The following is a 17447-nucleotide window of genomic DNA, read 5'->3' as shown; positions in this document are numbered from 1 at the left end:
AAGCATCTACATATTTACACACCCTCTCTAATAAGGATCCCCGAGCTGATACAATCGGCCACCCGGGTCAATCTTCTTTTTGGATACTATCTGGCCTAAAGGTCTCAATCAGAAAATTGAATGGTGTGCGTTTTATTAATTTTTTGGTTTTGAAATTTTGTTATTTCCTGCGGAAGTGACATCATGGGATGCGGAGCTTTAATCTGGGAGCCATTTTGAAGCCAAGCTGTGGATGGAGTTGGAGAGAATGGGAGTTTGTCTTGGAATTTTCCCTGATGCAGCCACTGGTTGACGAAACAAGAGCCTTGTTGGAATTTCTTATCTTCGCTCCAATGCTGTGTGCGATTTAGCAGGAACATCGATATATTGGACTGAGCTAATTTTTGGTCTCTTGTTTTTCCATTTCCCTGTGCACAGTAGGATGTTTCCATGGTTTTGAAAATTACATTTTGAGAATAGTGGGTTGCTGTCTGCATATTATTTATGGTCGAGACTTTTTCTCCACTTTGAGTAAATGGTTTATAGTGGGTACTTCCACCACTTGGCTAATTACATTTTTCTAGTTTTTTTAATTATATCTTGTTATTATTATTTTTGTTCTTGAGAAACGTTAAAATACCTATGTGGTGTAAATGCACACGAGTCAAGTCTCTTTCATTTGAAAAGAAGCTCTGGAACGAGAGGACATAGGATGAAGTTAAAAGGTGATAGGCTCAGGAGTAATATAAAGGAAACACTTTTTTTATTTTTTCCCCAGAAAGCATGGTAGATGCATGGAGCAGTCTTCTGGAAGAGGTAGTGGAGATGAAAACTGTATCTGAATTCAAGAAAACGTGGGATAGGCACGTGGGATCTCTTAAGAGAGAGGAAGAGACAATGGCTATTGTGGATGGGTGGACTGGATGGGCTATTTGGCCTTTATCTGCTATCATGTTTATGTTTCTAAGTTTGAGTAGAGTTATTGCTTTGAGAGGGATTGGAGGAAATGTGTAGACAAACATGTTCCCCCAATGAAGTTAAATGATTGTCAATCCTCTGCTCAGGTAGTAAAGCCCAACCCTGAATGGTGTTCAAAAATTCTCCTATGAATTCCAAGGTTTGAGACAGCTGCAGATGTGACTTTTGGTAGTTGACCGCAAACCCTAGAAACTTGTGGAGATGAACTGTTGAGGTAATTGCATGCTGAGCTGCTTTCAATAAAGCCTTGATCAACTGTTCATCTAAGTAGGGAAACACGTGACACCTCAATGAGCGAAGGGCTGCAGCAACTACCACTAGGAATTTCATGAAGACACAAGGAACAGAAGCCAGTCTGAAAGGCAAGATCTTGTACTGAAATACCAGGGGCTTAAGGTGGAAGTAGAGATACTTTCTGTAAGCAGATAGGATAGATATGTGAGTGTAGGCTTGAGATCTAGAGAGCAAAGCCAATCTCCTTTTTCTAGTAGGGGTAAAAGTGTTCCCTGAGAGATCATGTGAACTTTCTACTTCAGCAAAAATTTGTTTAAAAAGGCATATGGAATACTGCGTTCAGCACTGGTCGCCATACATGAAGAAGGACGCAGTACTACTCGAAAGGGTCCAGAGAAGAGCGACTAAAACGGTTAAGGGGCTGGAGGAGTTGCCATACAGCAAGAGATTAGAGAAACTGGGCCTCTTCTCCCTTGAAAAGAGGAGACTGAGAAGGGACATGATAGAAACATTCAAGATACTGAAAGGAATAGACTTAGTAGATAAAGACAGATTGTTCACTCTCTCCAAGGTAGGGAGAACGAGAGGGCACTCTCTAAAGTTAAAAGGGGATAGATTCCGTATAAACGTAAGGAAGTTCTTCTTCACCCAGAGAGTGTGGAAAACTGGAACACTCTTCCGGAGGTTGTTATAGGGGAAAACACCCTCTAAGGATTCAAGATAAAGTTAGACAAGTTCCTGCTGAACCAGAACGTACGCAGGTAGGGCTGGTCTAAGTTAGGGCACTGATCTTTGACCTAGGGGCCACTGTGGGAGCGGACTGCTGGGCAGGATGGACCACTGGTCTGATCCAGCAGCGGCAATTCTTATGTTCTCTGGTCTTTTTATTATCAAGAAATACTTGGGAGTATAACCCTCGGTTCCTCTCCTGCAGAGGAACAGGTTCTATTGTGTTTAACTGAAGAAGTTCCAAGAGTTCTTGATGAAGGAGGACCTTCTGGAAGAGTTAAAAAGAAACACTTGGTGGGTGTTTTGGAGGCTTTCTGATCAAACATAGGGCATAGCCCTGAGTGACGACTCAAAGCACCCACTGATCTGTTGTGACAAGTATCCAATATTAATGAAAACATACCAATTTGTCTCCAATGGGGAGTGTGAGGTAGAGTAAATGAGATATTGGCAATACTCTCTAGAAGAGTGTCAAAAGGACAACTGCTGTTTGGCTGAGAATGAGATTGAGATGTGTGTCTTTTGTTGCTTTGCAGAGTTGCTGATTAGAAGGCTTAGAGGATGATGAAGATGTTTTGTGTTCTAGTAGTATGAAGTCTAGATGGAGCTCAGTATCTTCTAGAAGACAACGACTGAGAGGTTTGAGGCATAGACAAAGTTGTCAGTGTCTTATGTGTTTTTTAATTTCATCAGCCATCTCCTCAATCTTGTTTCCAAACAGATCCTCACCCTTGCAAGGAACATTTGAAAAATGCTCTTGGACTGAAATTTCCATCAGAAACTCTGAGCCAAGATAAATAGCACATAGCAATCTCTACTGCTGATGTTCTAGAGCAGGGGTGTCAAACTCAATCACATTAAGGGGCCGAAATCTAAAACACAGGCTAAGTTGCGGGCCAGACCCCGCCCAATCTCCGCCCCAGAATCCACCCCTATAATAGTACTAATTGTAATACCATTTTTCCATTCATTTTTTTATATATGCACACAATATAATCTTATTAACAACACATAATGGTTAACCACAAAATTAAACTACACAAAGCACATTGTATACTTCTCATTTGTTATATTCATTCCTATCAGAACACAGATAACCCCTATGTAAATAATGGACCACAAACCAAAAGTACGAATATACAGACAAAACCCTAATATTCAAGACTCTGCATGCAGTACAACCCCAGAGAAAAACAAATGCATTTCTTCCTGATCAATGCAAAAAATATAGACAGCAGATGCAAATTCTCAAAACTGACACAATTCAATCACTAAATTGAAAATAAAATTGTTTCCCCTACCTTTGTGGTCTAGTGATTTTGTTTTTCATACCTTCTTTTCCCAGTCTCTGGCTGCACTGCCTTCTGTCTGTGCTCTTAACTGTATATCCAAGGTCACCTTATCAATTTGCTGGTTTTCTCTCCTTCACTTTCAGCCATACATCCATCTTTAGCATTAACTTCTAACATTCAATGTTCTTCCATTTTTCTGCCTTCTCAAAATCTATCTACTTTTCCATGTCTTCCCTTCCCATCTATCCATGTATACCATCTTCTCCCTCTTTTTTCTCCCCTATTCCCATCTATCCATAAAAAGCATTTCTTCGTATGTCTTCCATGCTGCACCCATTGCTGTGCACTATCTCCTCCCTCTGCCTCCCCTTCCCCTCCATCCCTGTGCACCATCTCATCCCTCTCCCATGGTCAGACAACTCCCTTCCCTCTCATATGGTCTGGTATCTTTCTCCTCTCCTTCCCATAGCCTGGAATCTCTCTCCTCTCTCATGGTCTGGCATGGTCTCTCTCCTTCCCTCCCTCTTCCAGAGGTCTAACATCTCTCTCCTCTCCTCTCTATGGTCTTTCATCTCCCTGCAGTCTGGAATCCTTTTCCCCTCCTTCCCTTCCATTCTGTGATCTGGCATCTCTCTCTCTTTCCCATTCCAGTGGTCTGACACCTCTCTCTTCTCCATGCATCTCTACCTCAATCCTCTCCCACCACCATGTCCAACAAATCTCCTCTTTCTTCATCTCCTCATGTGCACCATTTCTTTCCCTTTTTCAAACACCCAATTCTCCCTTTCTATTCCCTTCCTCCCTCCACCTATGGCTCATGCTCCCCTCTCTCCTTCCCTTCAGTTTATGTCCCAAGTTCATGCCCCCTTCCTTCCCCCATTCTTCCTTCTATCATTTGTCCTCCCTCTTTCTCAAGTCCCAACATACCCCTCTCCCTCCCTCCATTCTGTGCCTCAACTAGTTGCCTCCCTCCAGCAGATGTTTACCTTCTGGCCAGCTCCCTCCTCACTGCCGCATTCATTTCTGTGCACAAAGCTGCGGACGGCGGTTCCTACGCGTTTCCTGTGTCTGAACTGGAAGCCTTCTCTCTGACATCACAACACCCGGGGGCAGAAATGAGGAAAACATTGCATCGCCCTCAAGCTGGTGCACAGTCACCAAGGGCTGTATAAAATGGCCAGGTGGGCCAAATTCGGCCCACGGGCCTTATGTTTGACACGTGTGTTCTAGAGGGTCTATCAAATATGCCTCTAGGTAGGAATTTCCTGGTAGTGAACTGGTTCTTGGATAACTGTTGGAATTCTTTAAGTTTCTTTTGGGGAAGGAAAGTTGTTTAAGCAAGGATTTTAAGTAAATGGAAGAACAGATCTGGTAGTCCATAATAGAGAATGACATGGGGACAAATTTTTCCCCATTCCTGCGGGAACTGATTTTCCCATCCCAACAAGTTCTTTTCCTGTCCCTGCCCCATTCCTGCAAGCTCTGTCCTCATCTGCACAAACCTCAAACACTTTAAAACAGTGTTCTTCAACTGCCGGTCCGCGGACCGGTGTCAGTTCCAAGAAATTTCCTACCGGTCCACAGGGCCGGCATGTGCATTGGGTCTGAGACAGTGCTCCTTCAGCCGCCTGTCTGCGGTGCAATCGATGCAGCGTTATCTTTGGGCTGGCTCCCTCTTCCTTACTGCCACATTGCACAAAGCTGCAGGCAGCGGATTCTATGCGCATCCTGCACCTGAACCCTTCTCTCTGACGTCTCAACATCAGAGCGCCTGCAGCTTTGTGCACTGCGTCAGTGAGGAAGAGGGAGCCGGCCCGAAGATAACACTGGGAGCGGCATAAAATGGCCAGACGGGAGCAGGCAAGGCACAGCATGGAGGGAGGGAGACAACAAAGGTAGGGGGGAATTATTTTATTTTTTAATTTAGTGATTGAATTGTGTCAATTTTGAGAATTTACATCTGCTGTGTCTATATTTTGCACTGTTCAGGAAGAAACGCATTTGTTTCCATTTCTCTGGGGATGTTTGATCCAGAAACAGAATGGAGTGATGGAGAGATGCCTAGCAATGGGAGGGAAGAGAATGGGAGAAATGCTGGACCATGGAGAAGAATGCAGGAGGGAAGAGAGATGGAGTTGTCAGGCTACAAGGGTGGGGAGGGAAGAAAGAGGGTGCAGATGTTGGGCTATAATTGTGGAGGAAGGAGGATGCTGAGAATGGTAAATCACTGAGGGGGAGGAGAGGGTGGGTACTTTGAAGATCAAAGGGAATGGAGGACTGAGGAAGGAATGAGATGGGGAATGGGAGAAATGATGGAAATTTGATAGATAGCTGAAAAGTGAAAGAGGCAGAAAAGAGCTAAAAATGGAATGATCAATATGTCAGAGGCAGGTGTAGTGAGGGAATACACAGGAGAGAGGAGAAAAGACAAATGGATAGCAGCCACTTAAAGGAGAATTCGCAGACAACAGGAAAGCAGAAGAGAGAAAGATGAACCAACATTATGGAAAAATAAAAACAGACAGATAACAAAGGAACAAGAAAAACATTTTATTTAAAATATTTTAACTGGAATATGGATAATTAGCAAAAATAGTTAATTTTGCAGAATTTGCTAATCTTGTGCACAGAATTTTGAATTTCTTTGCACAGAATTCCACCAGGAGTAATGCTTTAAAACTGTTTAACATATAGATCCATTTAAGCAATTTTTTGGCATATAGCCACAGATTGAAAACAAATGGTCAACCAAATTACCTTGTAGAGAATTTGCATAGGTTTTGTGAGTTCCACATTCCTTAAGAAAGGGGCCAAATACTTAAACAGGTCGATTAACAGCTGGGCATACATGGGCCATCCCTTATAAAAAACAAACAAAAATAACAGATCTATAGCACATACAGATAAGAATGCAACAGCTCAAAGGCTTTATGAAATCTCAAAAGTCTTATCTTCTAGAACAATTCTTTTTATAGGAATTTATTTTCTATAAATATTGAACAAAAAAAATCATCAAGGGCCTTGTGAATTGAGATAATGTTCACTTTATTGAATGACCCGATAGGGGCTATGTTTCGGCAAAAACGCTTACATCATGGGTCTACACAAGTACAAAATGAAAACGTGGCTGATAATTTGCCTCTTTCACATGGCTGAAATTCAAATGCAGTTCATGTACGCATCATAGAAACGTAGAAATATGATGGCATATAAAGGCCAAATGGCCCATCTAGTCTGCCCATCCGCAATAACCATTATCTCTTTCTCTCTCCAAGAGATCCCACGTGCCTCTCCCAGGCCCTTTTAAATTTAGACACAGTTTCTGTCTCCACCACCTCTTCTGGGAGATTGTTCAATGCATTTACCAATCTTTCTGTAAAAAAGTATTTCCTTAGATTACTCCGGAGCCTATCACCTCTTAACTTTATCCTATGCCCTCTCATTGCAGAGTTTCCTTTCAAATTAAAGACTAGACTCATGTGCTTTTACATTATGTATTTAAACGTCTCTATCATATCTTCCCTCTCCCACCTTTCCTCCAAATTATACAGATTGAGATCTTTAAGTCTGTCCCCATACGCCTTATGATGAAGACAACACACCATTTTAGTAGCCTTCCTCTGGGCCGACTCCATCCTTTTTATATGTCTTTGAAGGTGCAGCCTTCAGAATTGTACAAAATATTCTAAATGAGGCCTCACCAAAGTCTTATACAGGGGCATCAATACCTTCTTTTTCCTACTAGCCATACCTACCTTATGCAACCTAGCATCCTTCTAGCTTTCACCGTCACCTTTTCAACCTGTTTGGCCACCTTAAGATCATCATATACAATCACACCCAAGTCCCGCTCTTCTGCCGTGCACATAAGCTTTTTACTCCTTAATCTGTACTGTTCCCTTGGGTTTTTGCAGCCTAAATGCATGACCTTGCATTTCTTAGCATTAAATTTCAGACCATTCTTCAAGCTTTGCCAGGTCTTTCTTCATGTTATTCACACCATCCGGCGTGTCTACTCTATTGCAGATTTTCGTATCATCTGCAAAGAGACAAATCTTACCCGACAACCCTTCAGCAATATAGTTTATTAAAATGTTGAAAAGAACAGGCCAAAGACCAGAACTTTGAGGCACATTACTGGTAACATCCCTTTCCTCAGAGTGACCTCCATTGATCACTACCCTCTTTGTCGCCTTCCACTCAACCAGTTCTTGACCCAACCTGTCAGCTTGAGTCCCATTCCGAGGGCACTCAGTTTATTTATTAGACATCTGTGTGGAACACTGTCAAAGGCTTTGCTAAAATCTAAATATACCACATCTAGCGCATATCCTCTATTCAATTTTCTGGTCACCCAGTCAAAGAAATTGATCAGATTTGTCTGACAAGCCCTACCTCTAGTGAATCAATATATCTAATGTTATTGGAGTTCGGTGGCAAAAAGGGCGAACAGAATTCTAGGAATGATTAAAAAGGTGATCACAAACAGATTGGAGAAGGTTATCATGCCGCTGTACCAGGCCATTGTATGCCCCCACCTGGAATACTGCGTCCAGTACTGGTCACCGTACATGAAGAACATTGCACTACTCGAAAGGGTCCAGACAAAAGCGACTAAAATGGTTAAGGGGCTGGAGGAGTTGCCATTCAGTGAGAGATTAGAGAAACTGGGCCTCTTCTCCCTTGAAAAGAGGAGACATGATCGAAACATTCAAGATATTAAAGGGAATAGACTTAGTAAATAAAGACAGGAGGTTCACCCTCTCCAAGGTAGAGAGAACGAGAGGGCACTCTCTAAAGTTAAAAGGGGATAGATTCCGTACAAACGTAAGGAAGTTCTTCTTCACCCAGAGTGGTAGAAATCTGGAATGTTGTAGGGGAAAACACCCTCCTTTATTTAGGGATTCAAGGCAAAGTTAGAGAAGTTCCTGTTGAACCAGAACATACGCAGGTAGGCTAGATTCAATTAGGGAATTGGTCTTTGACCTAAGGGCTGCCGCAGACTGCTGGGCACGATGGACCACTGCCCAGCAGCGGCAAATCTTATGTTCTTATGACGGCAGATAAAGACCCTAATGGTCCATCTAGTCTGCCCAACCTGATTCAATCTAAAAATTTGTTGGGTTTTTAAAATTCTTCTCCTTAGCTATTTCTGGGCAAAAATCTAAAGCTCTGCCCGGTACTGTTCTTAGGTTCCAACTACTGAAGTCTCCGTCAAAGCTCACTCCAGTCCATCTACATCCTCACCGACATTGAAGCCCTCTCCAGCCCATCCTCCCCTAAAAGGCCATATACAGACACAGACTGTGCAAGTCTGCCCAGTACTGGCCTTAGTTCTTCAGTATTTACTATTATTTTCTGATTCTAGATCCTCTGTGTTCATACCATGCTTTTTTTAAACTCCGTCACCATACATAACACTTTCTCTTCAGTTTGGCGCTTGTGTAGTTTTCTGTTGATGTGCACATGAACGGTGTTTGAATTTCAGCTACAGGAGACAGGCAAATCAGCCACATTTTCACTTTATTTGTACTTGTGTAGATGCCTAAGCGGCCCATGTTGGGTCATTCAATAAAGTAAAGTAAATTCCATTATCCCAATTCACAAGGCCCTTGGTGCTTTTTTAAATTCACTGTTTGGAGTATACTTTGATTCTCTTTTAGTTGTTCTGTGGTTTTCTATAAATTTTGAGAGAACAGTAAATATGTTACAGTTCTTGGGAGCACATCACCTTGTACACAACTTAATGAAATGACCTTTTGCAGCATACAAACTATCTTCAGTTTGGTCTGCCATCTGCAACAAGTTTTATTGATAATTAGTTCTTACTTCAAAGAGATTTACATCTCTATACCTTGTAACATAAATGACTGTCCTGAAGTTCTCACAACCAGTGGAGTTGTCAGAATATCATAAATGAAAATGCATGAGAAATTTGCAAACACTGGATGCTCACTCAAATTTATCATGTGTATTCATAGTGGATATCCTGAAAGCCTTACTGACTGAAGTCACCAGACAGGTATGGGAAGCCCTACTGTATGGTAGTACACAGCCACTCAGGTGGAAGACCCAGATTTGGAGCCTTCTCAAGGCTTGAGGAAGAGATGACAGCTTTTTTTTTTTGTGGCCTTCTGTTAGCCAAAATTAGTGGTGTAAAGGATAGTACTTCAGAAGCAGCATCCTTTGAGTCCTAGTGATAGTGCAGTAAGGGTCCCCTGAAAGAAATAGAAAGGAATGCTAGTGGAATTACATAAAACACCTCCCCTACCCAAAAAAGAAGCCGCTACTACCACACACACAAACACAAAGTCAAACCAGTCAAGAACTCCTACAACTTTACCTTTTGTTGAGGGGTATGTGCGAGCATTCTTGCAATGAATATCCGATGGGAAATAAGTTCCAACCAGGCATATACAAAGCCAGGAGCTTTTGTTGGTCGCAGGATATGGAATGTATTGCTGAAATGTCAATGTGAACAGTTTAATTACCCTGCTATTATGAAAACTTACAGTTAAAGATGAAAATACCACCTCATTATACAAGTCAATGACAAAAATACTAAACTGCTTACCAATAATAGGTATTGCTAAAGGAAAGCAGGTTATTGGAAGATTAAGTTCTTACCTTTGTTAATCTTCTTTCTGAAGTTCCTTCCCCAGAATCAATACTCAAGGTGTTTCACCTCAACCCGTGAACCGGGTCTTGCAGAAATCAACATATTTTTCTCTCCAATGCTCCTCCCACTTGGTTAAGGAATACAGAGCCCCCTGCAGTGATGTCTAAAAGCCACTGAATATCATTAGCACAAACACAACAGCATTCTGTTCTGTTACATAAAAGAACAAACAGGCAACTATAACATAGAAAGAAAATGGTAACAATAAGGAACCAACCTGCCATGTGCACAAGCACAAACTGGTAACCTGCCTTCAATACAGACATGGATTTGTTCATACAATAGGATTCCCCACAGACCTGTCTGTTGGTTGGAAGTTACTGAAGCCTAAAAGGAAAAACCTCCAAGGCAGAAATAGGCAGGCGATACTGATAAAAACGGAGTAGACAAAGGGTGAACCATATTGATTCCGAAAGGGACTTACAGAAAGAAGATTACCAAAGGTAAGAATCTAATCTTCCATTCTGTTATGTCTCTTCTGGAAGCAATATTGAAAGTGATGCACCAAAGAAATAGCAATCTCTAGGTGGGACAGAAGAGCCTGCCCGTAATACTGAGGCCCCAAATGTGGCAGCAGACCGAGCTGCCACATCCACTCTGTAGAATCTGGTAAAGGTATGAAGAGAAGACCAAGTGGCTGCTCTGCAAATCTCAGCCGGAATAATCGCTCGAGACTCTGCCCTTGAAGCGGCAACACTTCTTGTCGAATGAGCTTTGAGAAATACCAGCAGCTGCCTGCCATAGGCGATAAGTTGACAAAATCAACATTTAAAACCATCTGGCAATAGAGGCCTTATATGCTGGTCTGCCCTACCTGAACTGGCTAGTGAGGACAAAGAGACAGTCAGAAAGACGGAAGCCATTGGTCCTCTCCAAGTAGTGAAACAAGACTCTTTGGACATCCAGTTTTCGCAGGATCTTATCCTTGTCATCTAACCTAGTGGAACGAAAAGCAGGCAGACATGAAACTCTGAAACCACTTTCGGAAGAAAGGAAGGAACTGTATGAAGGGATACCCTAGTTTCTGTGATCCGGAGAAAGGGCTCTCTACAAGAGAGAGCCTGCAATTCCCAAATATATCTGGCTGAGACACATCGTCATGAGGAATACTGTCTCGACTATAAGGTCTAGAAGAGACACATGTTTGATCGGCTCAAAAGGAGTTGCAGCAAGTCCTTAACCCACATTCAGGTTACTAGTTGAAAAGGGCTGACTTAGGGGTGGCAGCGAACAAAGTGTCCCCCTGAAAAAAATCTTGTCATATCGGAATGAGCCGTAAGCAAAATTGAGCCATTGCGAGCTATAAACAAGAAAGACCTGCCATCTGCACCTTGAGGGAAGCCACTTCTAGGCCTTTTTCTAGACTGGCCTACAAAAAGGCTAAGAACACTGGGATAGGAGTAATAAAAGGTTCCACTTGGTCTCTGGTACACCATTGCTGTAAAGCCTTCCAAGCCTTGGCATAAGTAAGCTGCCATAGTAGAGGGCTTCTTAGACTTCAAGAGTGTAGCAATCGCGTCGTCAGAATATCCTCTTTGCCTCAATGATTTGCGCTCAAGGGCCAAGCCGTAAGACCAAAGTGCTGGGGGTTCTCCATAAGAATAGGCCCCTGACTGAGCTGGTCTTGATGAACAGGTAGCCTGAGCTGAAGATGGACCATATCCACATACCAAGGGTGGTGAAGCCAGTCCAAGGCCACTAGAATCACCAGGCCCGGATGAGTCACGATCTTGAGTATAACTCAACCTACCATGGGCCAAGGCAGGAAGACGCAAAGGAGTTCCTGAGCTATCCAAGGCTGAACCAATGCGTCCAGTCCTAAGCTTCCTGGCTCTGTTCTTCAACTGAAGAAGTGCTTGACTTTGGAGTTCTTGGCTGAAGCCATCAAAGGCCATCGTCCGTCTGCCCCAGCGACTCACAGTGAAATGAAACGGTCTCTCCGAGAGCGACCGCTCTCCTGGTCTAGAATTTAGTGACTGAGAAAGTCTGCTTGCACATTTCCCACACTGGCCATATGTGCTGCACTTCCGCCCACTAAAACAGTACCCTCCTAACTTACAGGAGGACTTCTGATGCCTCCTTGTCAATAAACATACGCTACTGCTGTGTTGAAGGAAAATACCAGCACTACCTTCCCTTTCAACATATTTTGGATAGCTGAGTGCCAACCGTATGGCTCGGAGCTCTAGACTAGTGGTTCCCAAACCTATCCTGGAGGACCACCAGCCAGTCGGGTTTTTGGGAAAACCCTAATTAATATGCATGAAAGAGATTTGCATATAATGGGGGTGACAGGGATGCAAATCTGCTCCATGTATATTCATTAGGGCTATCCTGAAAACCTGACTGGCTGGTGGTTCTTCAGGACAGGGTTGGGAATCACTGCTCTAAACGATTTATCAACCAGCTTGTCTGAGGATGAGACCACAGGCCTTGTATGGAACGATCCCCACAATGAGCCCCCAGCCTGAGAGACTGGCATCAGTTATAAGAGTAATTCACTCTGTGATCCTAAGAGGCACACCCTTCTTGAGAGCAGCTCCCCAAATCCACCAGACTGCTCCGCGCAGGCTTCATCCAGTGAAGGGGCACGAGAATGGCATGGTGCTGCAGGGACACCGGGACAGGAGTGACTGCTATAGCAGATGCATGTGTGCTCAGGCCCAGGGCACTACCTCCAAGGAGGCTGCCATGGATCCCATGAAGATATTGCCAAGTAGTGGGGCTTGGGATTGTCAAGAGATCCAGGATTCGCTTCTGGAGCTTCTGTTTGTGTTGCTTAGGAAGAAAAACATGGCCTTGAAGCATGTCGAACTGAACTCCCAGATAGTCCGACGACTGAGAAGGGGGTAGCTGACATCTTGAAATTGACAATCCAGTCCACAATTCCAGAGACCACAATTCCCACCACTTTCTTGCACTCCAGTCTGGATGGCACCCTGATCAACCAATTGTTCAGATATGGATGAACCAGGACCCCTATTCATCGGAGATATGCCGCCACCACTACCATCACTTTCATGAAAGTGAGAGGCCCGACGCCAACTCGAAGGGTGTGGCCATAAACTAAAAATGCTGCTGAAGAACGTGAAATCTCACGTCCTTCCGGTGTTAGGAATATGAAGATAAGCCTCTGTCAAATCCAGCAAAGCCAGGAATTCTCCCAGAGCCACTGCTGCTATGACTTAACTCACAGTTTCCATGCAAAAGTGCAGAATCTGCAGAAAAATATTGACTGCCTTGAGTTCCAGTATGTGTCTCCAGTCTTCTGAGCCTTTCTTTGGCATGATGAAGTATAAGGAGTATCTGCCAGAGCCCAATTCACTTTCAGGAACTGGGTTCTACAGCTTGAATGTCCAAGAGATGCTGCAGAGTCACCTCGTCCTATAGCACTTTCTCTGGTCGCCTTGCAGGAGAGTCCAAAAATAAATCTGGAGGGAGGAGAAAAAAGTGTATCTTGTGTCTCTCCTTTTTTTTTTTTTTTTTTAAATATATCTTTTTTATTAGAGTCAACCAGAGAAACAGGCATGTTATAGTAAAACATATGCAGATAGAAACGGCTAGAAACAATGCAATACAATCAGCAACAGCTTATTTGTGTCCCTCCTAAATGATGTCCAGCCCCCATTAGTCTGAGGAGATTTGTTCCAACTCTCGTAGGAACGCCGACAACCGGCCTCCAATGCAGGGAAGCATGGCTGAGTCCCTGGTGCCATTGGGACTTCTTAGAGGTGGTGCGAGAACCCGAAATCTGCTGGCATCTGGGGTTGTTATAGTATGGTCTGTAGCTCTGGAAATATCTCTGGCCAGATGAGCCTGAGGAATTTTGGCGAAACCTATGGGAAGGATGAAAATGTTTGCAATCTCCTTTTGGACCATGTCAAAGCTTGGCATCATGGAAGGACTTTAGGATGGCAGTTGGCCACACTGGCCATAAGGACATCCAATCCTTTGACAAAAATATTTGACCTTTAAAAGGGAGTCTGCTGAGAGTCACCTTGGAGGCTGAATCTTCAGCCTAGTGGCAGATTCAGAGCATTCTGTGAGCCAAAACAGCATAAGCTGAAACTTTACCTAGAACCCATATAGGGTTATACACAAAGCACCTGCCACATAATCAATCCCCTCTAGCACCAGCTGGGGGCAGGCATTATCCTCCGCTGAAGGATCTCAGTGCAATTTTGTGCGACAAGCATGCACCACAATGGAGGCAGTTGCCGCTGCCTTAATACCCAAAGAAGCAACTTCAAAAAGCTTCTTCAAGACCATGTCCACCCTGCAATTCTGAGAATCTTTCAGCATTACTCCTCCTTCACTCGGGAGGGCAATGTGCTTTGTCACCTAAGCCACTGCTAAATCCACCTTCGGCTGCTCAAACACCATAGGATAAAGCTTAGCCATGGTCTTAGTTAGTCTGAAGGAACTCTCTGGGTCTTCCACTGCTCAGTAACCAGAGCCATGAGATCTGGATGTGACAGAAAAAAGGAAATCAGACTATTAGCACAACACATGACAATACATTGAGAGCGGAGGGCTGAGCCTCCAAATTCTGTTCCTTTATGGCATCCACTATGGACAGAGGCTGATTTAAACAGCTGCGGGACAGAAAGGTCACTCCTCACATCAGTTTTCTCAGAGACCTCTTGGCTAACCGTACCACAAATGTTATCAAGGTCATCCAAGGTGGACGCAGTATCCATGGTATCCGCACACCAGTTAAGACTGTCTGGGTCCGTGAAGACAGGGGCAATGGGGGCCTAAACAGGAGCCTCCACAAGGGAAGACCCAGGCAGAAAAGGTTGCGCAGTGCCTATTGGCTGTGCCGCATGGGTTGGGTCCGTAAAGAAAGCTCTCCACATGACCTGAACAAATTCCAGGGAAAAGCCACATATTGGGGCTGACATTAGCTCTCTGTGAGTCTAAGCCAAGGTCTGGAAAAGCTCTCTGCGAGTCTAAGCCAAGTACTCTGTACGCCTGTGCTTCGCATCAACACCATAAAATGGCACTGGGCAAAATTTTCTGCCCATTTCCTGGACTCAAGCAGGCTCTCCAGCCCTAGAGGACCCGCAGGAGGCGATGCCCAAAGCTCCCCCCCTTGTGTGCCATGCCATGCAGTACATGGATGCTTCACTGAAGTAAACTGGTGCAATCCACCTAGAAATTCATCTCCATAGAGGTGGAGGAGTCCATCCCCAATGATTTATAGTGAAATTGAGGGGATATGAGGCAGAAAAAATAAGTTTTTGTTTGGTTTTATTTTTAAAATTCTTTATTGATTTTTAATCATAAACAGTGTCATACAAATGAAAGAACAAAAGACATTGGTATGACGAGTGAGGTGATTAAATTTGGGGACGATATGAAGTTATTCAGAGTAGTGAAGACAGGGGGATTGCGAAGATCTACAAAGTGACATAATCAAGCTCGAGAAATGGGCATCGACATGGCAAATGAGATTCAACGTGGATAAGTGCAAAGTGATGCATGTCAGTAACAAAAATCTCATGCACGAATACAGGATGTCCGGGGTGGTACTTGGAGAGACCTCCCAGGAAAGAGACTTGAGAGTTCTAATCGACAAGTCGATGAAGCCGTTTGCACAATGTGCTGCGGCAGCAAAAAAGGCGAACAGAATGCTAAGAATGCTAAAGAAGGGGATCACGAACAGATCGGAGAAGGTTATCATGCCGCTGTACCGGGCCATGGTGCGCCCTCACCTGGAGTACTGTGTCCAGCACTGGTCGCCGTACATGAAGGACACTGTACTACTTGAAAGGGTCCAGAGAAGAGCGACTAAAATGGTTAAGGGGCTGGAGGAGTTGCCGTACAGTGAGAGATTGGGCCTCTTCTCCCTTGAAAAGAGTAGACTAAGAGGAGACATGATCGAAACATTCAAAATACTGAAGGGAATAGACTTAGTAGATAAAGACAGACTGTTCACACTCTTCATGGTAGGGAGAACAAGAGGGCACTCTCTAAAGTTGAAAGGGGATAGATTCTGTACAAACATAAGGAAGTTCTTCTTCACCCAGAGTGATGGAGAGCTGGAACGCTCTTCCGGAGTCTGTTGTAGGGGAAAACACCCTCCAGGGTTTCAAGACTAATCTGGACAAGTTTCTGCTAAACTGGGACGTACACAGGTGAGGCTGGACTCATTTAGCGCACTGGTCTTTGACCTGGGGGGCCGCCGCGTGAGTGGACTGCCGGGTAGGATGGACCACTGGTCTGACCCAGCAGTGACAATTCATTGACTGAAGTGAAAATATGACAATACTTTAGACAGGAATTTATAATTTGTGCACAGGTCCATGGTATTACAGATGCAGTTTGTGTAGGGCAGGTAAGCCAGCAAGACTTAAAGAGCTTACTAACTGAAGTGAATGCCAACAAAAACAGGACTTTCTAAAGTCAGGTACTTCAACTCACAGGAATCTAATAAAGAGTGCTCGCTTACATCATCTTAAGTTCCAAGTCAATGACTGGCTTGTTGGGAAGTTTCCAAACATCCAATCTCACACTAATCTAACAAACTAAAGTGATTTACCTTTTACACACTGATAATAAACATCAGTTGCAGTGGAATTGGATTTGCACTTTTCAGAAATTCAAGGCAAATTACATTCGAGTACAGTATGCTGTTTGTCTCCAGAGCACTTAAAATTTAAGTTTGTACATGAAGTAATGGAGAACTAAGTGACTTGCCCAAGATTACAAGAAGTGGCAGGGATTTGAACCAGGCTTTGCTGATTCTCAGCTTGCTGTTCCACCTCCTTGATTTCAGACTAGAATGATGTCTATAGAAGATATTCAAGCAGCTGAGTGGGACAGAAGTATCCAGGACACCATTTCCCAACTTTTCAACCAAGAGTGGCACTCTGAACATGGGAAAGGCCTCATATGGCCAAAAAGCAAAGTTACTTACCTGTAGCAGGTATTAGGCAGATATTCTCACATGTAGGTAATGTCATCCACAGAGCCCAGTACAAACAGTACAAAAGTGAACTGTCACATTTAAAATGAAAAAAATAAAAATAAAAAAAAATCAGGGGGTCACTTGATGCTATGGTGCTGAGCGGTTGTTGATTGCTCGGCTCCTCAGCTTCCTGGGTTAAACCGACTTCCCTAGATTCCCACTGCGAGCCCAGCTCGGCTGCTGACCTTCCTCACATACTTTGGGGAGCCGCATCTGAATCCCATATATGGAGATAGCCTCAAAAACTTTAAAAAAAAGATTGTGAGCAGCAGCAGGGTGGAGACTCCAAGATGGCAGACGGGAAAGAGCCTGCTTCTCCTAAAGCAGGAGCGGCTTGGATGGCCGAGGTAACAGCGGAAATTATGGCGGCCCTGGAAGGGTCGCTGGATCGCAAACTGTTGGAAAAGCTGACGGAGGTGGGAGAGAGGGTTACTGACCTGACAAAGGATGTGGTAGCAGTCAGGCAGTGCATAGACATGTAAGAAGCGGACACGGGGCAACTTCGTGCAAAGAATAAATGGCTGACCAAGCTTTGTCAACATCTTGAAGATCAGGTGGATGATTTGGAGAGAGTCATCGCAAT

General features: G+C 43.9%; 1 protein-coding gene across 13 annotated transcripts in view; it reads right to left on the bottom strand.

Moving 5' to 3' along the window:
- Window positions 1–17447, bottom strand: part of CNOT1 (CCR4-NOT transcription complex subunit 1) — a 1050915-nt gene that overhangs the window by 67868 nt on the left and 965600 nt on the right. For all 13 annotated transcript variants that reach the window (XM_033940598.1, XM_033940586.1, XM_033940591.1 and 10 more), the window contains 2 exons: window positions 9556–9673; window positions 5970–6071 (listed from right to left, as the gene is read on the bottom strand). In XM_033940598.1, coding sequence (XP_033796489.1) covers window positions 5970–6071; window positions 9556–9673 — 220 coding nt within the window. The remainder of the gene's footprint in view (window positions 1–5969; window positions 6072–9555; window positions 9674–17447) is intronic.

Source organism: Geotrypetes seraphini, chromosome 4, assembly GCF_902459505.1.
Source record: "Geotrypetes seraphini chromosome 4, aGeoSer1.1, whole genome shotgun sequence".
NCBI lineage: Eukaryota > Metazoa > Chordata > Amphibia > Gymnophiona > Dermophiidae > Geotrypetes > Geotrypetes seraphini.
This window is presented reverse-complemented; position numbering and strand designations above follow the sequence as displayed.